Source organism: Gymnodraco acuticeps, unplaced genomic scaffold, assembly GCF_902827175.1.
Source record: "Gymnodraco acuticeps unplaced genomic scaffold, fGymAcu1.1, whole genome shotgun sequence".
NCBI lineage: Eukaryota > Metazoa > Chordata > Actinopteri > Perciformes > Bathydraconidae > Gymnodraco > Gymnodraco acuticeps.
In genome coordinates, this window is record NW_022990990.1 from 1185944 (window position 1) to 1209113 (window position 23170).

The 23170-nt window shown below is 40.1% G+C and overlaps 1 protein-coding gene across 2 annotated transcripts; it reads right to left on the minus strand.

Moving 5' to 3' along the window:
* Positions 1-520: 520 nt before the first annotated feature.
* On the minus strand, positions 521-19229 carry dcn (decorin). Of its 2 annotated transcripts, none has more exons than XM_034235848.1 (8): positions 18921-19229; positions 11734-11978; positions 8132-8244; positions 6803-7016; positions 5696-5809; positions 5270-5363; positions 3459-3597; positions 521-1900 (listed from the first exon to the last, which is right to left on the minus strand). In XM_034235848.1, exons 2-8 carry the CDS (start codon positions 11957-11959, stop codon positions 1700-1702), a joined length of 1101 nt encoding a protein of 366 aa, XP_034091739.1. In that variant the 5' UTR covers positions 11960-11978; positions 18921-19229; the 3' UTR covers positions 521-1699. The 2 variants fall into 2 exon arrangements, with proteins under 2 accessions (XP_034091739.1, XP_034091738.1); XM_034235847.1 differs by having other exon boundaries at positions 18868-19222.
* Positions 19230-23170: the final 3941 nt, after the last annotated feature.

Consider the following 23170-nt stretch of genomic DNA (forward strand, 5'->3'; position numbering starts at 1 on the left):
CAGTCCGGCCCTGGAATCAGACCTATAGTACAGTCTCAATCTTGTAATACCTTTAATTGTGACGAATTGTTAACAGAAGAACTAGTGCTTTAGTTAAAAGACATAGTGTTTGATATAAGTATAAATGATTCATAATTGGTTGTTAAAAGTGTCCATGGTGCCAAATTGTTACAAGCCATATTTCGGCAATAAAAAAACAAATTTTCTAAACATTTGAATTTTTTTGATGGGTCAAACATGGCGACCTTATTGGACATTTCAACTTGAAAAGCTTTTTATCATAGTTATGTGTCTGCACCTTCACCTAATGAATATGTTTGTTCTTTATCGTTAAGATGTCTCACCTGTTCCTCAGTACATTTGACCTGTGCCTCCTCTTGACCTCGTTTGCCAGGAAGCCGCAGCCATCTTTCTTTGAGCGCTGTAGCTACTGTGGCACCATCCAGTGACCAGGTGCACAAATCATCATTCACATCATCCACAATTAAATGTGATCATTACATCCATCAAAAACGGCTACTTTTTCCATTAGTATTTTTATTTTGTTCAGGACACCTTAGCTGGAGCCCCTGCTCCGGAAAGAAAGAGGAACACCGTTGTTGCTGATATATTAAGTCTGAGCTATGGTAAGTGCTTGTGCCTTTTAAGTAAAACGAGAGGTTTTTTATACAGCATTTATATACAGCGTCTATACATACAACATTCACACCAACATTTTTGCAGTGGGCATGCCGGTCCACATACACCATCCAATTATTCTTGAAAAAGGAAAAAATAAATGACAGGGAAACTAGCGTGAGATACAGACAAGCATCAACAAGGGATTCCACAAAGCATCAGGTTCAAGTTGCAAGAAAAAAAACAAGAGCATGCATATAAATCTTTGGGAATGGCTTCTGTTTAAAACATATATGGTTTATTCTAAATTTTTATAAGCTATTTTCACCTTGTTTTTTTGTATGGAACAACATACACTAGGAGGAGGAACAAGATAGGAGGTGTGATGAAGAAAAAATGTAAAAACACCCAAAACTAAATCAGCACAAGAAATCACAATGTGATAGAAGACACGGTTGATTTTATCCCTTGAATTGAGAACAATACAAATAGAAACTCAAAGTTCTTTCAAGGTAATAATACACTCTGAATGCTATTCCTAGTACACAGGTAATATCTAGTACATTCTAGTATACCAGTTGTTAAAGGTATTTTAAAACACAAGTTAACCCCTTGCTGCCTGCTCTACAGGCCAGGTTTCTTAAAATGCATACAATGGCTCAAGGTCAAGAAAGCTGACTTAAAGTAGGTTTTTAAACATTTCCCATTTGGTTAAAAATCACCTCTGTATTTCAATGTATCCGTTAAATGAAAATAACATGTATGCAAGAACATATTTGCAATGTTAGTGCTTGCCTAGCTATTTCTATGAATGATGTGCTGTGTGTGAGAGCATCACCGTAGTATGCTGGTGTTTGCTGTGTAAACTGTGTACTGTTGCACCAACCTTTAAGCTACAATAAAAATGATATGTTGCGTTTAAGTCCACTAAAGTTTTGTGAATAATGGCATTGTCATTTGTTGGGGAGGCAGTGTTGCCGGGGGTCAGTGTTGTGAGGCTCTAGTCATACATGCATACTTAGAAAACTTTCACACAATCATTTACAAACACACACTTCCTTGCGGAGGCGCGCGGGACGCTCTACTTCTTCCTGTAGTTGCCGAGCTGGATGGCGGAGCGGTCGAAGACGCAGCGGAAGGTGATGGGCTGGACTTCCCAGTAAGGAACAGGGTTGCCGAACAGGCTGATGCCAGAGTACATGGCCTTCTTGTGGTTGAGACCAGGAGGACAGAAGTCTTCTGTTCCCACAGCTGAAATCTTGTTGGTATGGAGGTAGATCACCTAGACAAGGGATTTAAATAATGACATCCTTTGGTCACTGAGTAGGAAGTGCATTAAGAAGATAATCACATGTCACCACTGAATAATATAGCTCTATAATGTTTAACTTAAAACTGTGGGAAAACTTCACAATGACTAAGATTGATGCTGCTTCACATTGAGAACAAGCAAGCCTACATGTTTTTAAAAACAGAAGCACATAAAAAACATATATAAACATGGCTAAAAACAACCAAGCAGCTGTGCATTGTGTTTGCAGCACAGTAGCCTTAATCATGCCGCTCACTGGGGCTGACAATATAATGCTAATTACAGATTCCAAAGGCGTCAGAAGTCCAAACACAGACAACTTTACAATTGAAAAAAGTTATAGCAAAGTAAAATCGCCATCTTAAACAACAGAAATTGTTTAATGTATGCAAAAGATCACAAAAACTTGAAAAATAGTTCCATGTCTAAGAACGCTTAGTCTATTGGCCTGTCCTGATATTACAATGTGATATTATAGTTTGGTTTAACATCCTACTTTAAAAAAATGCTGGTTTCGAGTTTCAAATATTCAGACATTCATATATAAACCCTTTGTCTTTTAGTATTACCTGATATGACTACTTCATTGTCCCAATTTGTAAGGGGGGGAATCCAGTTCAGCACAACTGTATTTCTCCAAACTATTGTTTTTGATAATAGTTTGGTTAGTTATGACTGCTGAGAACAATGCAATTAAAACCTCACAAAATAACCACAAAAGACGTGTGACAGGTGTGCAGTTTTAGTTCAGCAGTAGTGAATATATTTAACGAGCCAACAACATGAAATTTCCCTTTAAAAGGTTTTATGGGATGGCCATACTAAAGGGCATTGAACCAAGTCTGTTTATACTCCCCCCTACTGTCAAAATCTGTAACAATTTAGTATGATTGGCTATCAACAATTTACCCAAAAAACAAACTAAATGAATCCATGTGGCTTTGGTTATGAAAGCCTTAGTTGACTTGTAATCGGGCAGCGTGAACCTAAACAAATAAAATGCAAAAAAGCAACAAAGTAAACTCTTCCAGTATAGTTGAGAGGGGAGAAAATGAGCTGACTGTTTTTATACTGTAATATAATGACACATGTAACTATAGTGCTCGAGCAGAGGTAATTTGCTGGAACTAAATGGTTGTGATACCAATCTTCCTGTGATGCTGTTGTTATTCAAACCATGATTAATAGCAGATATAGGAATGAGCTCCCCATTGACATCAGGACAGCAGAAAGCCTGCACATCTTCCGGCGCAGACTGAAAACTCATCTCTTTCGACTCCACTTCGAGCGATAGAATTACTAACAAAGAACTGCTAACAGAGCACTTATATACTAATAAAGGACTGGCCAGTTGAGTAGCACTTGAAATGTTTGGCTCTATGAAACCTGATGTACTTATATGATTCTGTTTTCTTCAAGGTTGTGTCTTCCTGGTCGAATGTACTTATTGTAAGTCGCTTTGGATAAAAGCGTCAGCTAAATGCAATGTAATAATATACAAGTACAGTAATTAAAATGCAGTACACACCTGGATGTACTTGTGGTCGGACAGGCCAGCAGGAACAGTGGTGAGAGCGTTGTTGTCGAGGTGCAGCTCTCGCAGGTGGGGGACGTTAGCAAGAGTGCCATTTTCCACAGAGCTGATCTCATTGTAGCTCAGACCCAGCCTGCGGAAAAAATACGAAAGATGAGACATGGAAAAGTGCTATGTGTAAAAGATCAAGGAACAAAAGGGCGAGTTGAGAAACCAGGAACTTGAAGACTTGAAGGTTTATCATTACTTTGAGAAAAAATATTATTAATTTTCCCCTTTTAGAAGTGTAGTTATGGTCATTTGTTCTGGAAATGTCCTTTTCGAGCCTGAGACCTGAAAAACAGGATTGGGGCTTAACAGGTTAATGACATGTCTCTGGCTGCCAAAATGATCCCCAAACAGAGGAAATGAAGATAAGGAATTACAGCTGTCATTAAGGCCATTACTTTCCCAGTGTATTTTTTATTATGAGAGAGGGGAAATAAAAACTATCCTCCGCTCATATCCTCTCCAACATCCACACATGCATCAAAGCCCTCATTGTTCAAGAACGGTATACTATCTTTGGCACAATGAGCAGTAATCTTATAAACACAGTGAGTCTACATTTATCTAAGCAAACCAGTTATTTTGATTATCCAAAAACTGTGTTTAGCCCTTAAAGGTCCCATGTCATGGCCATTTCTACTGATCATAATTCCATTGTTGATGTCTACTAAAATAGATTTATATTGTGCAATGTTCCAAAATCACATTGGTTTCTCATACAGCATCTCTGTATAGTATATGTATTCACTCCCTGTCCCAAACGGCTTGTTGGAGCTCCTGCCCCTCCCTCCCTATGAGCCCAGTGGCTGTCTGCGAGACAGCGAGACACAGCGAAACCCAGCCCGAACACACACCCGCAGCCTGGCTGGGAGTTTGTGTGTGTGCTCACCCACCGACTCACAGCGTCCCGCCGTCTCATGGAGAAGAAATCGGCGGAGCTGCAGCTGAGAAAAGATTGAGTGTGTGTGTGTGTGTGGCCTTAACCTAACCGCTCCGTGGACGTAACGTAACGGCTCCACGGATTGGTCCATTTGGGTATGGGCACGTCACTGTACCCAGGAAGAAAACAATGGAAAAAGAGAAATCTCCAACGAGGCGTTCTGGGGCAGCATATAGACAGGTCTTTTCTGTGTTAGAGTTTTACTCGCTACAGGGTGTACTTTGAGGGTTTTGACTCTGCAGACCGTTTACATGCAGAAAAAGCTACATAACACACAAGGGGACGGGTAATAACCGGAAAAGCATGACATGGGACCTTTACGTTTTTAACAGTAAATCCCTTAAATGGTTATACGAGAACTATTGTTCCATGTGAAGTTCATTTATGACAAACCCGAGAATGAAAGGATGAGAAAACGAAAAACTGATACCATAAACAGAATAAGAAATGCAGAAGTTGTGTTTCCAAAGGGGAGTATGTCATTTAAGTCCTCTTGCTAAATACTAAACAGTAACTTTTTTCGGCTACAACCACTTGGTCCTTGACAAGTACTGTATGGTGGCTAATGTTGTCAAATTTTAACTCTTAACTTTAAATAGATCTATATCTACTTTTTATGTAATAATGTTATAAAAAAAGTCAAACAACATGTTAACACAGCATACGTCAGCAGGAGAATATTTGAAAATTAAGGAAAAAGTTGATGAACAATGACATTGGCACCACAGTGACAGCTGTTTAAAAGTAGTTAAATAATCACATTTTTATAATGAATTAATAATGCTATATATTAAGAGAGAATCATAATTGTTATTACTTGGCCAGGTTCTTCAGGCCCTCGAGGTTGCTAGCGGTCACCTTGGAGATCTTGTTTCCATCCAGGTGGAGCTCAGAGAGAGAGCTGGGCAGACCTGGCAACCCACAAGACAAAGATTAACAGTAAATTACATTATGTAGTGACTTTGATGTATAAACAGGAAGTTGGAATTACATTTCAGCTCCAAGGGTTAGGGTTAGGGTTGGGGTTTCAGGTATAATTCAAGGAAACACACCAGATATGTTCCCTCCCCAAGACAGGCTAGTTTTGAATGACCATGCCGTTTTGTTTTGTTTACGTTGAGTCTCTAGTTTTGCTGTGGACTTAAATCCACCATGCATTCTGTTGATATAAGGCTTTTAGTCGACCCTGGATACAATTTGTATTAGGCCAAACTAATTGTGGAAATAAAATTGAGCGCTTTACCTTTAGGGATCTCTGTGATTTCGGTGTCTGCAATGCGAATGTAAGAGACCCTCTTCAGATCAGAAAAAGCATTGGCCTCGATTCCTGCACTCTTCAGAGGATTGGACCCGAGCTCTAAAACAAATGAATAGAAGAAAAACAATTGTGAGCAAAAAGAAGAAAAACACGAGAGAACAGCCGGAACGGATCACGTCTATGAAGTTCATCCCTCTCCGGGTGTGTTACGGAAAAAAAGAGCTGACTCATGAGTAAACAACGTCTTGGGCAACAGAATAGCTTGTCTTTGCAACGCAGCCTTTCTCCACGCCAGATTTCCTGATTGGTCAGAGATTAAAGTTATTTTATCATTGCATTTAATATGATTGAATCCACACTTTAGTTGAGCAATAACAAAATGAAACTGGTAATTTGTGAAACAAGAAGTTAGAGATCAGTTATCAAATGACAAGCGTGAAAAAAGGATTGAAGAGGAACACATTTTCTTACAAAACAACACATTAACAGGCTGCAGTGTCATCACTTCCAGACTACTAGGTGTAAATCTTGTCTCAACATTGAAATGCCATGAGGCAAAATTCTCTTCTGGTCTCTTTCTTTCCAAAACAAAATCAATCAAATGTACTATTCACATGCAAGGATGCACTTGAACAATATATACAAAAAACACTGTCTAAAATGACTGTTTTTATCCTTCACAGCTTTTAAAGGGCCCCAGTGTGACCCGAGGGAGATTTTTCACCATTTGACAGGGTACATTGTTTGCCCTGAAACATCTAAAGCACTGTCAAGTATATGTAGAGATGTATATTTCAATACATCCAAAAACAAATGTTCTGCAGCACGTTGAACAACCCTTAACTTAGGTTAAAAGGGAATCTTGTTTTGATGAAACTACTAGAAACTTGGCAGTGGAGTTTCCTTTTACATTTTAAACACTTGGTTCTATCTATGTAAATATTTCCACCACTTTCACTGAAGTGTATACGTGCTTAAAATCACAGACATACATCTGGGAATGTGACCAGCTGCTGAAGAATAACACTCACCTCTTGAAACGGCTTGCTATCCAAATAAATATCTGCAAAAATAATATTGTTTTTCTCATACCCATCACGATGACATGGGACATGCCCTCGAAGGTAGCCTTTTTGATCTTGGAGATCTCGTTCTCGTGGATGCGCAGCTCCTGCAGGCTCTTGGGCATGTTGGCGGGCATGTCCTTCAGGATGTTCTTAGACAGGTAGAGACGCTGCAGCTTGTGCAGAGGACTGAAAGCCTTGGGGTGGATGGTGCTGATTTTGTTGTTCACCAGGATCAGAGCCTTTAGGGAAGAAAACCAGGGGGATTAGATTCTAGTATATCTTTTTATTCTTGCTGCTTGGGGTTGTTGAGTTTTACCACTATCTCCAAAACTCTCCAGGGGAGTACAAACACTCTGGAATTTAAAAGGATGTTTTCAGTCTGTTCCTTATTTGAATTCACAGTGTCTACTGTTCCATTGTTATGGAATATGAACTGCATTTCGAAACGTTACACTTAAACGGCTTTCAATGTTTTGTCTTTCACTCAGAAACATTTCCTGCTGCAAATGCACCATGGGGCTGTAAAAGAAAAATGATTCCAGATGAGATTCTGCAAAAAAGGACATTTTGAGCTAAGCTGCTGTCCTAAGATTGAGGGTCGTGTTCAAGTCCACTACAGAGTTATCCCTAAAGCATTTTCAGAGGACTCTCACGAGGAAATGTGAAGTATGTGGTCCCTTCCCTTGAGAGGCCAGTTACATTACAGAGGAAACAGCCCTGGCCGTCAGACGGAGGTATTTATTGCAAGCAGGAAATCTCCAGAAGTTTGGAGGCGTTAGGGTGTAAGGCCAACGGGTGAATAGTTTCCATGCACCTGGTGACTGGGGGAGTGGAGGATATATGAAGGGGACGGAAAATAATTTGGGATGGGATTGGGAGGTGAAGTGCAGTCCATGTTTGTGAAATTAGCAATTGTTCCGGAAATATTTGACGACACGGTACACAAAACTGTTATTATGTAGTAATAAATTAATGGTGCCAGGCATTTCGAGAATAAAGTTGAAATGCAGAGAATAAAGTTAAACTGTTCAGTAAATGTATAATAAATGAATCTTTTGTAAAAGTTGGATGTTTGACATTTTACTCTACTCCCACATTTCAACTTTTTTCTCATGATGACAAAATCGGACATCATCAATCTGTTTTATTTCCCATTAGGCTTTGCCCTTTTACTCTTCCGTTAAGAACAACCTAATAAATTAACAATGACACTTGTTTCCTCATGGGGATCATGAAGGTTAATATTGATAAATGGTTGCAGTTTGGTTAAAGGTTACATACAAAAACCATTACATAACAGTTGGACTGATACACAGACATGAAGCTCTGCATATGCAGATGACAGTTCTCTTACATGTAGTCCTTTGAGGTTCTTGAAGTCATTCTCCTTGATCTCAGTGATCTTGTTGTTCTGCAGGTCCAGCATGGTGGTGTCAGCTGGGATGTCCTCAGGGACGGTCTTCAGACCTGATGGTGAATATATTTACAGACATCAGAATGATTGAGAATGGGAAACTAAACTTGAGGTTTGGTGGTGACTTCACTCTGATTTCAACATAAAATGGATACTAAACAGCTACCGACTCATCTTTATGATCATGATTAGAGTATTTAGTGCTCTGTTTCATCAGTTGTAGAGTTTTACCGAAATACTAAGGACGTATAGATCTGTAAATCATGTCCATTGTATATTAAAGGGTCTATATATATTTCATTTTCAATGTTTTAATTTGAGAATTGACACAATGTTCTGCCAAAGTTGGACCAGTTTCAGAGATTCATTTGAGAGATAGCTCTTATATAACTTTTCACATTAGTTTGAAATGAAAAGTTTTTATTTTAAATATTCCGTGCACAAATAACACAAGTACCATTCAAGACTAAATCTGATAACATTTTTTGAGTGAGAGATTAGTTTTTGGCCTAAATCTGATCAAAAACTAACTACCAAAGTTTCTTTCTGAACTTTACCTTGATTGTTGCTAATTAAGTTATACATATTTAATGCTTTGTTTAAGTACTTTCTTACTTTTCTGGAACTTAACGCCCTTAAAAACAGAGAATAAGAAACCTGGATGAGCAGAAAATAGTTACTGAGTTCACAGTAGCGACACTTTGAAATAACAAAGTCTGCTTTGTCAACGTAGCATGCTCCATAAAATCTAGGGAGTCTAGGAAAGAATGGGTTTTATAATGACATTCCAAAGGGACCAAATAAGTATTTGATGTGCTCTAGGGCACAGATGGTGGAAATGGACCTTAAAACACATTTCCTTTGGAGTAAGTAAGCGACTGCATACCTGGACACTGAGGTCACGTCGAATCGTTTAGCTTGGACTTTATCGCGTAACGTCATGGCTAATGTGACACAGAAAATGGCATCTGTAGTGAAGCCTGTTTGGTTGAGTGGATCGCTTTTAGAAAACATTGAAAGAAGACAGCTGGGAGTCACGGTGAATGGTTGTCTGCATCCGTGGTAACCCAAAAAATACACAGAGATTCATGATGGGCAGTTTACATTTCAGAGGAATAGGCGTAGAATAAACTGTTTAACAAAGAAGCTTACACTGTTCATCTCCAGTCCACATACGTCTGGAGACATGTTGTCCTAAAAGCTTGTGAAGACTTCTGCTCAGTCACCCAAATAATACCTTCAGCTACGTTTGCTTTTCTGTCAGCCTTTCCAACTCGGCAGTAGATGACCCACAAACCATCACAGCTGTTTGTGGTCACCTCCATTATTGTAGCACCACACGGTCTACCTCTATACTTGCACACACTTTGTTTTCTATTGTTCCTCTCAAAGTAAGACTCAGCTTTTGATGCTCACATTTTCTTTTAACCCGTTTTTTATCTGTATCTTGCGAACACCAAAACGATAAAATTATTTTTGAAATGACATTCCAACATAAACTAACCCTAACCCTAACCCTGACCTACTCCCACCATTTAGTAACATTCATTATCGTAAAATAAGAAGACAAAGAATTAAAAATACCTACAGTTGTACTTCTAATACAAACCCTTGGTTATATAACACATACACAAATAACACTCTAACAACAATGAAATGAGCTGACTAGTGCACATAAATATTGTTGAGTGTCATGTCTTGGTCAGCATCTCACTTTTCAGCTGATAGCCACTTGGCTCGTGACCTTAAGTCTGGCACCACTCATTACTATAGTCACTATGAATCACTCTATTTTAAAAAAGGTGATTAGGAAATCAAGTGATGATTGCTTTGGGCTGTACTCATTTAGCCATCTTGGAAACGTTCAAGCATTAACGACATTGTTTATATAATGTCCTGTTCTTGTCTGGCGCTGTGTCCGGGAAAGTTAATTGCTGCATCACCAATGGCCTGCTTGCCTCATGGAATATGAGTACGTTTTGATTTATTACTACACATCTACCATTATCAGTCACTCTTAAATCAGTGAGGCTGTTGATTGTGCCATTTAAGCTTAAGACAACTGACATTAAGCAGTTGTGCCAGTCTGTGTATAATTAAAACCTCTTTCTAACAGAGTTGGCAAATATAAGCAAATCGGAACCTGAGGCTACATTTTCTACCCTGAATGTTTTAGCTGTCATACTACCAGATGCAAACTAACTCAGACAAATCTACAAAAGCGAGAGGGTGCGTTGGGATGGTGAGCAGACGCTTCTGTCTTGCCCAGGCCTGTGTGTGTGCCCTAATATATACATATAACTTTTAATCCTGTGCGAGTGTGTGTGTTTGCGTGCGGGCCAGCAGGTCTGGGGAACAGATGCAGGCACGAAGCCAACAACGCCAATGCATGAGTTGAGAATAAAGCTCTGTGGAGAAAGTGCTGCTGCTGACAGGGGCCCACTGGAGGACTGATGTAATGGAACCAGCCTTTTCCTGAACATCATGTCTGTCGCTCTGACTGTTGCGCCACCTGCCTAACTGAGTTTAACAGTCCATTTTAGGCCTATTAATCCAGAAGGTTATGAGCTGGTTATGTCTGTCTACTCCTCTTTTTAGTTTTTTCATTTATCCATCTGTGTCACTCCCTCCTGTCCTTCATCTGCCTCCTTAAAGTCTGTGGCCCATCCTTTCCAAATTAAAGCAGAGTCAAAAAACACAACTGCAAAGCGAAGCACTTTTATACAATAATAAATGAGGTCAGGGACTTTTCTATGACAAAGTGTATAAGATGACTCAAGCTGAAGACAAACAGAGTGGATAAGCCCCAAACAACAAAATGACATTGCAGTAAATTGTTGTGATTGCGCTGAATTAAAAAGCCGACAAAGTCATTATAGAGTTTCAACCTTGGTGAGTACGTTTTACATTGGGAAATAAGCTTGTTAAAATTGGGGACTGTTCGGGACTTTCCAAATCCCCAATCTAACCTTCAATCACCAACAATGTTTAAAAATATGTTTGGACAAAAATGGGCAAATAATGTAATTGTTACAGGAAGTGAAATGTCTCACACCATCTGTTAGCAATTAAGGTGTCAACATCGGAGTCATGTTCTCTGGAGGACTTTGCAATTATGCGTGACATAACATACCTCCGGAATGATCCTGTGGCTTTGGGTGGACGGTGGAGCGATTTGCTATTTTGAAAACATTAATGTCACTCTGAATTATAAAAGTAAAATACAACTACTGCAGACACTGGTCTGACCTCATCCCATCCCATCCATTTAAGCGAGCTCATTGAAATCTTAATTGGAAATGGATGTGAACAAGAAGGTTGTTGCATTTCTCAACCATTATTTAAATAAAGTCACATAAGCTGTGTTTCCATTCAATTGTCAAGCTAAATCTAGGCCTGCTTTAGACAAGAAACTGGAAGAAGGCGTGTTGAGAAAATAGACTTGGCTGAAGGGCTATAAGGGTCTACGATTGATCAAGATGACTGATGTTTGGGAAAACACACAACCGTATGAACCTTCAGTGGGGGGTCCAGTTTCTTACCGAGGTCAGAGCACTGGATCACTCGCAGGTGGCACTGGCATCTGAAGGGGCACTTTGGTCCTTCTGGCGAGGTACGGACTGAAGGACCCTGATGAGAGACATCTGTTTTCTCGTCCTGACCTGATCCCGCCTCGTCCTCCATCATGAAGTCTAAAAAGCCGGACTGGCGGAAGGGCAGGGCCCAGCAGGCGGTGACCAGGAGCAGAGAGAGACAGGCCGACCTCATGGCGCTACGAGCAGGGAGCCTGAGGACGAGAGCACACAGTTCAAAGGTCTGGGTGGATACACTTTCAAACTAGTCTGTCTATGATTAGTTTGGAAAATACGATACTCTTCTTAACTGTTTGTTTCTCATTTACTGTTAAAGAAGAGGTTATCATTTTACTGGGCAGAGAGAAGGAGGACATTTATTGAAGTCCATAGGAGCAAAGGGCAGAGGTGAGAGGTGGAGGGCTGAGGTCTGGAAGGTTAAACACTTGGGTGCAACAATTTTGTGAGGGTGGTCAAATAAGCGATTTAACTGGTCCGTTTAAGGCAAAGCAGATTAAGCGTGGGTTAGCGCAAACCAAAATGAGATAATTACACAATATTACTCTGTCCACAGGGACAAGCCCTAGAAGCACCAAATGAAAGTTAGTAAGAAATAGAAAGCAAACAAAAAAGATTTGTTTCACAAAGTAATATGGTCTGGGTTAAATTCTGGTCATGCCCATACCTATGGATAATGCCAATTGTTTTTAACTGTTATGTTATATTTCTGTATTCATCCCTCACTTTAAGCTAACTCTTTCAATCTTTTATAAAATTCATTGTATTTACTAGCTACCAACTTATCTTGATACCATAATACAATTTGTGAATGTCACTTCCTTTGGCAAAGGACATAGAAACCACACTGACTGATACATAACATCTGCATTGGCTGCCACTGTACACCACTGTGCTCCATTTTCTATCCAAAAGCAATGAATCACAGTAGTCATTTATTTGCCATTAAAGTCCTTAGCTTCTATTCTGCTAGTGGAGCCACTGGGAGAGTCCTGCTTCCTTTACATGTATGCTGTCTTCTATTTCTTAACACAGCCACAGACCAGTTGATACATCCACACACCCTCTGAAACTCAGTGTAGAGATCCACAAAACTCCCTGACCTTACACACAGCAACACACACACAGAGACACAAGCGCAGCGTCTTAAAGACCCAGCAATCTGCTTGTCATGCGTTTAACCAAATTTGACTTCCCTCTTGGTGCCACAATAATTGAAGGGCGGACTTTACCCGCAGCTGCTAACAAATGATTTGGGAGAATCCGGTCTGCAGCAGGCCTTGACCTGAACATCATAACCAAGATGATGAAACTGATCCAAAACCATTAGTTGGCCAGACCTGAAAGGGACTCTGGGCATGTTTATAAGGACTGTGTGCATGGGTGAAAATCTTGTGCTATTTTTGATCACTTTCTGTCATTTGAGTTAATATCTGCATATTTATCGCTGTGATTAAAGCAAACATATTTGGTTTTTAAGTGCATGAAATCAAGTGCACAAGTGCTGTGTGGATCTTTATATGTGTAAACTGTAGGAATGAGTAAAACTAATACATGTTAAGGGTTAAATATTTTTAAAAGTGTTCCAAAGTGTGTGTCTTTGGGGGGGAAAGCAAGAGAAAGAGATGCACTGATGCAGTATATATTCAGGTTAGGGTCACATAGGGTCATGGGATCAAGGCTCAGAGGGACTCTCTACACAGGCTGTAATAATAGTTCCTGTCCACAAAACAGCCACCACTTTGACACACTGTACAGCTCGGTCTAGTGGTTACAGTGCTTGCATACAGTATGACAAAGCCTGGAATCACTTCCATTCAGAGGGGAGTTGTGTTGGATGGGATAGCTCTGCCTCTTAATGTTTCTTTTTTCTACTCTTGTTCTGTTGCTATGAAGCGGAAAAAAAAAAAAATCATTTAAAAAGGTGATTTCATAAGTCGGCACTAAGAGCCCAGAGTTGTGTCAGACAGTGTTTGAAGTGTAGATGCAGTTTTCCATGCAAGCTTTTGCCATTTTATCCCATTTGGGAACATGAAGTACTTAGGGGGCGTTGAAACAAAGCTCCGGTCTGAACATACAGTAGACCCAGAGTACACGTTGTTCCAGTCTTCAGCAGACTGAGTAATCTTGGCTGTGTCAGGCTCTCTTATCGAAGCGCAGCCGAAAGCTCAATCAAACAAAAACCTTGGCAGCCGACGTTATGGATTAAGTAATGCAAAACAATCCTGGGTAAAAAAGTGACTGTATATCCCTTTGATGGTTTGTTGTATCCTGCTTGGTTGCCAGATTCGTTTATTTTATAGTATAATACATGAATTGCCAATTCTGGAAAGTATTTGAAAGTCAGTGTATCCCTTCTGATAAAAGTTACTAGTAGGAACTCTTCACATCTGGCACATCTTGCAGGTTGGAACATTCAGAATTATCTTCAAAGACGGGGTACCAGCTCTGCTTAAAGGAAGAGTAATGCACACAATATACCAGAGGTCTCACCCCTGGGTACTGAACCTTATCTCCCTGCTTTGACCCATGGCCAAAAGCACATAAATATGTACACGCACATTTGCATTTTCAAATGACCCTCCATGTGTGCTGCCATCAATCCATCAACCTATGTCCATAAATGCTTCAGCAGCTTTTAATGTGATCCAGACAGGCAAAAGGATAACCGAACGAGAGTGATCTCAAGCTAAGCTCTATGGGCATTTAATGACCGCAGAATTACTGCAAAAACAAGAATTACTGCTACTCTGTGAGTCATAATCAGGACCAGGCCTTGTTCGTGATGAGATTAAAGCCAGATTTTAAGATAAACTCAGGGAAAGGGAGTATAAGGGATTTTCCGGAAAAAAATTGGACAATATCTAACCATTTGTGAACACATCTTCAGAATAAACTATAGATGGTATACATATAATTGAGTTAAGGGATTTAGAATTCGGAGATTGAGGGGATTGCTATGTATGAACATAAGAGTTGTGAATGAATTGGTACATGGTCAACCAAGGCGTGCCTGTGAACATGAAGGTCACTCTAATTCCAAACAGAGAACAAGGAGTTATTGTCAAATTCAATTTTCTTTTCAAAATCTGAATTTCAAGGCCTTTAGCAGCTTTCACCTCTATGCATGAGACAACCTGCTGTGCCCAGGGCGTTGGATCTTTCATTTCACACACACCACACCTGGCCCTGCGGGACGGCCTGCTTTGAAATGATGCCCCCCTACCCCAGAAACACACATATATACACACCTAAAGAATCTACTGAGCACAAGACTCCTCACACCTGTGTCTGTGTGTGTGTGAGCATGCTAAAGCGAGGGCTGCCAACTCAGCATGCTGGAACATGACTTGACCTTGCTACACACTTCATCTCTCCAGGATCAGCACTTCTAATCCCCTTGAAGAAGATGTCTTTCAAATCGATAAGGGGAATACCTTTTATCCCATAACAGAGCAATCCTTATGCAAAGCTGGAAGTCTAACATTGATGTTACAATTGTTGTGCCCTGCAGCCTAGAATAAACATGATCTGACTTTTTTTTACCATTTCTTACATTTTACATATTGAGATGAAACTTTAATATATTTGTATTTATGTTCACCCTGTAAAGATTTAACATATGGTTTTACTATTTGGGTATAGGGTATTAAAAGTATATAATTCTAAAGTCTTTATCTCCAAAGTTTTTTATGAAATGAGCATCACATTAAGGTACGACCGTATGACACCTTTCATGATGGAAATGGGACAGGCTTTATTCAAAAGATCTGGGCTGACAATAATCAGTGCAAATGTAGCAGGAACACTGCATTCCCACTAATGGACTAAATAAACATGCAGAAGATTACATCTTCATCTTTGATTTTAGTCTAATTCTGAATAAGGCTGTGGTGACTTGAAACAGGATTTGTAGTCATTTGAAAGGAACTCAAATGGTCAGCCGATGCCTGTTGAAGCACTGCACGTGGAACTATGGTGGATATAGAAAAGATGTATCAAAAAGTTAAAAGCAATAGTAGCCGTGAGAAGGTTTAGTCTGTATTTTCAAAAGATTTACAATCTGCCACATCCCAGAAAAGGATGTGTGGTAAATGCAACACGAACCATCTCTATCTTCTTCTCTCGCGTCACTGAAACCTGCCATTCATCATCCCAAGTCGGACCAAGAACAAAAATGGGCGGAGGTTGACATTTCCTGTGGTGTCGGTGACCTTGCCAATTCTCCCGTGTCTCTCTTTTGTCTCATCCCTTCTCTCCACTTTCCCCCATGTCTGGCCCCAGCATTACTAATGATTCCCAGACAGGAAGCAGGGCTCGCATGAGGGAGTAAAGTAATTTTCCCTCCATTGCTTTGTCACTTCTCCTCTGTCACTGCCTTCCATTGAAACTATCGAGCTTAGAAAATGAATGAGATATCCGCACAACGTTTACCATATCAACACTCAAACTTCTGAAGCATGAAAGAAAGAGACTTGAGCATGGGATGTTTTCATTTTAACAACTAAATGGAAGAAAATAAAGCAGGCACCAACTCCATCCTGTATTCCCTTCTCCACTCCATCCCCTCCTCTCCAACTCTTCTCTGGCCTGAGTCTGCTTCTGCTCAGTGTCTATCAGCAATGAATCACTGAAAGGTATTTACAAGGCCACAGGACGTTTAAAACACGTTTGGCCCTGTTAACCCATCAGCACATAAATATGAGTTCTCCTCCCACAGTTACACACCAACGCCTGATCAATATTCATGTAGAAATGTAAAAAAGGGAGTTCACAAGCCCTTCTTTTGGCAGTGGTGTGAGGAGTCAGTGGTCTTTCTTCTTAAACGAATGTCTGATATATCAGGGGATTTTATAAGTGAGAACATGTGTATCTGAAAATATGCAAAGATACGGCCAACAAACAATTTCAGAGTCAAAGCATTTTTGTAATCGGAGTGAGAGGCCAAATTAATCTTGTCTGGAAAATAGCCATCCAAGTTCCCATGTATGTTTGCATTGGATGTTCTTGGCTTCAACAATGCCCAAGACACTACTATCAGTAACATTTCTTCATGCAGAACAAATAGTGTCAGAGCCATAACTATTATTGAAGGATCATTTAAGGGTCTCTAAAGCATTCTTGTTGTTTGGAGCCATGGCATGAGAAAGCCAACGAGTGGTTTAACCACATTTCAGCTGTTCCATGAGAAGAGCTGTCGGCCTGCCATCAACCTCAGTCCCATTATCAACAGTCTGCGCTGCACAGACGTGGACTAACTGCCCAACCTTTCTTCTCTTTCCATCTCCTACTCCCTTTCTGTGCTCTTTTCCTTCCTTCCCCGAGCTTATGGTATTTTCTTTCCCTGTCTGACCTTTAAACCTTTGGCCGGAAAGATTGACATGTGGAACTTTCTGTTATTCCAGTGAGCAATGGGTGGAAAAGCCTTCATGGCTGATGTCCATTAAATTCCATTGTTCTTCTTGACCCAGAGAGTTGAAATCCGGATGGAAAGAAATGCAGCCTTGAGAGCAAATCTGGGCCTTGTCTCCTTCCAACCTTCCTTTCACTCATGTCTGGTTTAAATGTTAAACATCAGTTCAACTTAGAAGTATAAACTACTGAAGTACTTTCATTGTTCTGAGTTTATTTCAGAACTGTGTTTATGCCTTAATGTAGTCTGTATTTGATTATAAATCCCACTTTTGCATTCTAGTTTGTTTGTCTCACTTTTTCCCTTGTTCAGTTTCACTCCACTCAATTCAGAGCAGCTGAGCCTTATTAGGTTTTTTCCCTTCTGGCAAAGAGGATGTAATGAGTTAGCTAAGAGTTGTGTGGTGGCTTGCCGGGAAGCCTTCAGTCCTCCCTTTGATAGAGGAAGCTGTACCATTACGGGATTAATGGAACCGTGCGTTGCCAGGTACAGCTTTTTTTCTTTTGCCTCTTCAAAGCCTCTCACTTTATGTTGCCCCTAGCAATTTAGTTCCTGTTCTGCTCCTGTGAAAAACCCAGCAGCCGAAGCCACGGTGGGCAGCTTGACTTTGAGAAGAAACAGGGCCGCAGAGCAGACAGATAAGAGATTGGGGTTCGAATCGTCTGGTTGCATTCTCAAGTGAACTGCTGAAATGGAAAGTGTGAGAAGCAGGAAAAACGACTTTTTCCAAATCAATGTCCTGACAAGCAATTATGAGCTGAATAAACACAAATAAATCCTCATTGTTGTTTCAGTTTCTTTCCCCCTCATTTGTTTGTAGACTGCACGACTGCCAGAGGGAAAGAAAAAAAGGGAGGAAAAGAACGAAAGAAAGCTAAACAAAGAGAAAGGGAACAAATAAATGCAACAAAAGTATTTTCCAAACTTCCAACTAAAGTCTTCTCTCTAGAATCTTAATTGTATGCATTCCTCTCACTCACACCCTTGTTTTTATGTAAGCAATACAAATCAGAGTGCCATGTTTAAAACAGCTCACTCACAAAACGATGCACTTCCATATGGGTTGCATCCAAACAATCAACAAACACTGTGTCCAAATGCTTTTAATAAAAAGCAACAAAGTTAGAAATGCTATCTGAATAAATGCTGAACACACCATATGGCACTTAATGTTGAATACCTTGCAGATTAACGACGGGCCAGGATAATACGTTTTTTGGCAGAGGAGTGAGGTACCAGCATCAACTGCACTACCACACCCCCTTCACTATAGCCGCTGCTCTTTTCACTGAGCTGTATGCAGATTGGACTGGAAATTATTAAAGGTCTCTCATCTCAAAGCCAAGAGAGCTGTGGGAACAAGACCTGGCAACATATATGTAATATACATACATGAGTTTATGAAGAGGTGGAACAAACATACTCAATCCCAGTTTAACAAACTACACAAAGAGAAAAAGGTGGATTCTTATCTTCACAAACATAAATCATATAACATATCATCAGCAAACAGTCTGATTTTTGAATAAGGAATACTAGACTTTGTCATAAAAAAGGTCACCTTACAGCAAAATTCTCTTAAAACTATTCTAATCTCTCTTTTTAAAAAAACCTCATTTCACCCACTTTTACTCATACTTTCTTCTTATGTCAGAGATAAAGGAGTTACATACCTGTTCTCAGTTGAAGCAAGGCAAAGATAGTTTAAGAGATGAGCTTGACTCACAAAAATCCAGTCGAGTGGGGGGGATGAGACTGTGAAGTGGCTGCGAGGGCCTATGGGGTAATTGGACTCAGAGCGCGTGCAGCCAAGATCAAGCAGGTGTGCTCTGTCACAACAAGGGGAGGAGAGAGAGGGGGAGAGAGACAGAGGAGTGAGAGGGGAGAGAGATAGAAGGAGGGAGGGTCCGACCGCCAAGCTCCTCTGAGGACAGAAACAATTGGTGGAGAACTTCCCTGGTTCTTGCTGTGTGCTCCAAAAACAGCTGGAAATGGAGAACGAGGGAGAAAAAAAGAGAGAGAGAGGGCAGGAGAAGGGAGACAGGGCGAGGGAAAAAGAAGAAAGAAGGAAGGAGCCGAAGAGAAAGAGGCAGAGAGACGGAGTTTAAAGCAATAAGCAGTGATTCGCCTGGCAGCCACCCTCACTGTGACATCTGGTAATGATAGGTCCTGTGTGGAGCTTAGCAGAGAACGCTGCACACAAACTCTTTCTTTCACACTCTGTCATTCATCCTCATTCAACCTCTTTACTGACTACCCCCAGGGGAAAAAACAAAGACAACACACAAACACAAACTTTTTTCAAATCTATTGAGAGTGGCATTTCCTTCCAGGAAGCCTCAATCTCAGTTTTAACCCCTTTCCCCAAATCCTGATTAGGTGTTCTCTTGGAATGTATTGCCCAAAACAGACAATTAGGCACTTTTGGGGACTTTGTGGGAGGTAGAAGGCTTCATTCTCAGTCCTCTTTTCTTCAACCCTATCAACAGAACATTGCTATTGGAAAATGTGCATGGCAACTACCATATGGTTAATGTTAGGGAAAGATTGTTGTTTTGGTTAATGAGTCTACAACCAAGCTAGCGGCTCTGTGAGGCTGCTCAGTGTTGCTAATGTCAGTATGCTAACATGCTCACAATGATAATGCTAACATGCTGGTGTTAACTATTTTAAATTGTTAATTTCTAAATACCATGAACAAAGTACATCTGTTGTTGATGAGATTGTCATCAGTTCTGTAGCTATTTAATCAGAAACCAAAGTACTGGACAATTAAATATTGTAATGATAGCCCTAAATGAAAAGTCAGGTAATATTAAAAGTTATTCAAATTCAGTTGGCCAGGAAAGACTGTACCTATTTTCTTTGGAATCCATCCAATAAATTCACAGACATTTAACTCAAAACCACTAATGCTACCCTGATAGTGACAGTAAAAACATTGTAAGGGGATTCTCAAAGTATTAGAAATACATCATCTGGGCACCATGGACGTCTGTACCAACTTTTCAAGTCAAGTCAGCAGAAGTTGGAATTGAACTTAAATCCCAAAGTGCGAAATAAACCAATATGGATGTAATTCATGGGGATATTGCTTTTTAATTATTTTCACTATATAAGCAGAGTTGCTGGACAGTGCACTTTCTGGACTGGTCCTGTCAAGGATGGATGTCATCAGAGAAGGTATAGTGTTTGGGGTTTAGTGGGGTCTGTTTTAACCAGTTTAGCCCTGAGCCTTTTTTTTTCAGGTCTCAGGCTCGAAAATGACATTCCCAGAACAAATGACCATATCTTCCCTTCTAAAATTGTTAAATTAATAATATTTTTCCTCAAAGTAATGATAAACATGTGCGTTAGATGTAGAAGAGTCCGAACAATATAGATGTTTTTTTATTTTAAAGAAAATTCAGATTGAACATAAAACAAATTATTTTGTACTTATAGTGAAAACTACCCTTGGATGATGGTAAGGTAGACTAAAAGCTTTAGGAATCCAAAGTACAACATATAATAAGTACCCTGTATCAAGATTGATGCAAAACAAGTGACATTTGACCTTTTTAGAGAGGTTTAGCCAAAAAAACTCCACCTCTGAGGTGATTTGGGTGGAAATGGGGGTTTTACCGTTTCTCTGGAACCCATTGGTCGATTTTGGTGATTGACATCTCTTTCTGACCGTTAGAGCCAATAGAATCGAAGGGGAATCTCCCCACTCACACACATGGTAAAACAAAAAGGTGTGGGCTTCGCCCACATAGTTTTACATGAGAGTGAAGTTGTCTCTAGCTCTGACATCGGGAAACCGAAAAGCAGGTTTATTGCTTATGGATTATCAGAAATCATTTCAAAGGGACACAGACACATTGGATTAACCTATGGATTAACTTCAGCAGCGTTTTTATCGTTTTAATGCCATTGAAGACCACGTTTGACCAGACTACGACACAGGTGAGCCATGTTAGCATTTTTAGCTACAACATGTTTTGATGTCTGTTTTTGTTTATAAAGTCGCGATTTCGTATAATTGAGTGATAATGAGGGTACCCTTCGATTCTGTGTCACCTCACCATGTGAAACGATGTGTTGGATGTGCAGCAAAGATAAATAATAAGGTTTTGTGAGTGAATTTCGGTGCAGTCATCTGTTAGCATTTTTCGCTCGTTGCTAATTCAGAGGCTCAGCGTTAATGATCAGTTAGATGAGTTTCTTCCCGTTACATGGATATAAAACATTCATAGTTTATTAAATGAACATGCCCTCAGACACTGTTTCCTGCAAGATGTTGCGGCAGTGCCCCGGTACCGGGGTCTCTCTGGTTTAACAGGTTTTAAGCCCCAATTGAACCGTCATCGTGTGGAAACTGGAGGAAGTTAAGTGTTAAGAGAGACTGTGTCGTATTGTTGGAGGCAGGTCACATGTTTAACTTCGGCATTAGGCAATATCTCCATCAGCAGCCATGTGTTCAGTTGGCGAGCAAGACTCTGCCTCTATCTGCTTCCTTTGTTTTAATTTCTTCTGGGTCATAACACTTTGAATGGAAATGATGATACATGGTTATAGCTTTCAAATCACTAATCTTTATTCTTGTGTTAATCCAGATTTAGTTCCGCATTGATAACTAACAAAGTCGGATGCAGCCCTGTCAAGCCATGTTGAGTTGACAATTTCCTATCATATTTGATCCAAAAAGGTGTTTTTATAGCAGCAACAACACAATACCAATTGTTATCTTACAGCAGGGCTCTGTTTGCTGTTGTTCCAGTCTAATAGAGTTATTTTTAAATGAGTGAAAGCAGTACAAGGAGGTTATCTAACCATGAAGAGCAGCAGTAATTGAAGCGGCTGCATCCTTTCAGATTGTTTACTTCGATCAAATCCGTGTCTCAACACTTCTATTCTTGTTCTTTACTTTGATCCCTGGATTTTGATAACACTGATCATAAACACAATAACTGGATGAGTTTTTAGCATGAAAGAAATACTCTACTTCCTTCAGATGCTCAATTAATCTGCTTTTTCTCTGCTTTTTGCTCTCACTCTGAAGACTTAAGAGGATCAGATAGAAGAAGAGCAGGTTTCATCCTGTTTTGCTTTTCCTCCCTCAACTTGACAGTTTTTCCCGGCAGAAGGCAAAGAGGGGACCACACAAGTGGTGGCCCCAAGTGTGTCGAAACGCTCCAGTTCTGTCTCAAAAAGATTACTCTTTTGGGTAGATAAGCACTTTGCTTTTAACGTTTTTTTGTACCAAATAATGACTTTAACTAGAGTGCATTTGTCGAGGGTTCAAGGAAACCTTAACAGAGAAGTTTGATTTGGGTCAACAGATGGATGGAACGAGAGGAGGAAAATACAAGAATGGAAAAAGGTCAGAGTCCAGGAGGATTACAGCATGATATGAAGTATTGTATAAAGCCAGGTGTCCAACTAAAATTATGAGATCATGCCTGGCATATTTGACCAAAAAAATGGATTCAGAGGGAAAAAGGTCTGGATCCTTCACTATCTGGCAGTTGATGGAAAGCAGGCCTATTATAGTAGAGGGAGGAGGCAGTTTTGCCATGAGACGTGGCTGCTGTGGAGACACAGAGGTATAATGGAAATCTAATCTGTAACCTCCTGGTAACCGGGGGGCCTTGAACAAGAGTCTTTGTTGTTGAAACTGATGATTGACCTCCCTCAGGCAGACACAAGCAAAATACCTTTAAAAGTGTTGTAGAACATACACATTTCTTAAAGCTAACACCTGTGTTCTCATTATATCCCAATGCAGAAACAAAAATATTTGAATAGAGCTTTTAAGAGAAATAGAAACCTGTTTAGCCCGAGAGCCCCCGGTTTTTCTTTTCACGAAACTGTGTCTCGGCTTCTTAATATTTAAAAACCAAATATTAAGAAGCCCTGAGACACAGTTTCGGGATTAACGGGAAGAAACTCAGCTAACTGACAGTACGAACCATTTTTACCAAAACAAAACAC

Bases quoted from the DNA above. Each gene is read 5' to 3' on its own strand.
- dcn (XM_034235848.1), bottom strand. From the start codon at position 11,959: ATGAGGTCGGCCTGTCTCTCTCTGCTCCTGGTCACCGCCTGCTGGGCC. The intron at 5,810-6,802 runs GTATGAGAAAAA...CATTTGTTTTAG, and splicing joins GTCCCATGTCATCGTGATGG to AGCTCGGGTCCAATCCTCTG. The intron at 5,364-5,695 runs GTAAAGCGCTCA...GTGGGTTGCCAG, and splicing joins AATCACAGAGATCCCTAAAG to GTCTGCCCAGCTCTCTCTCT.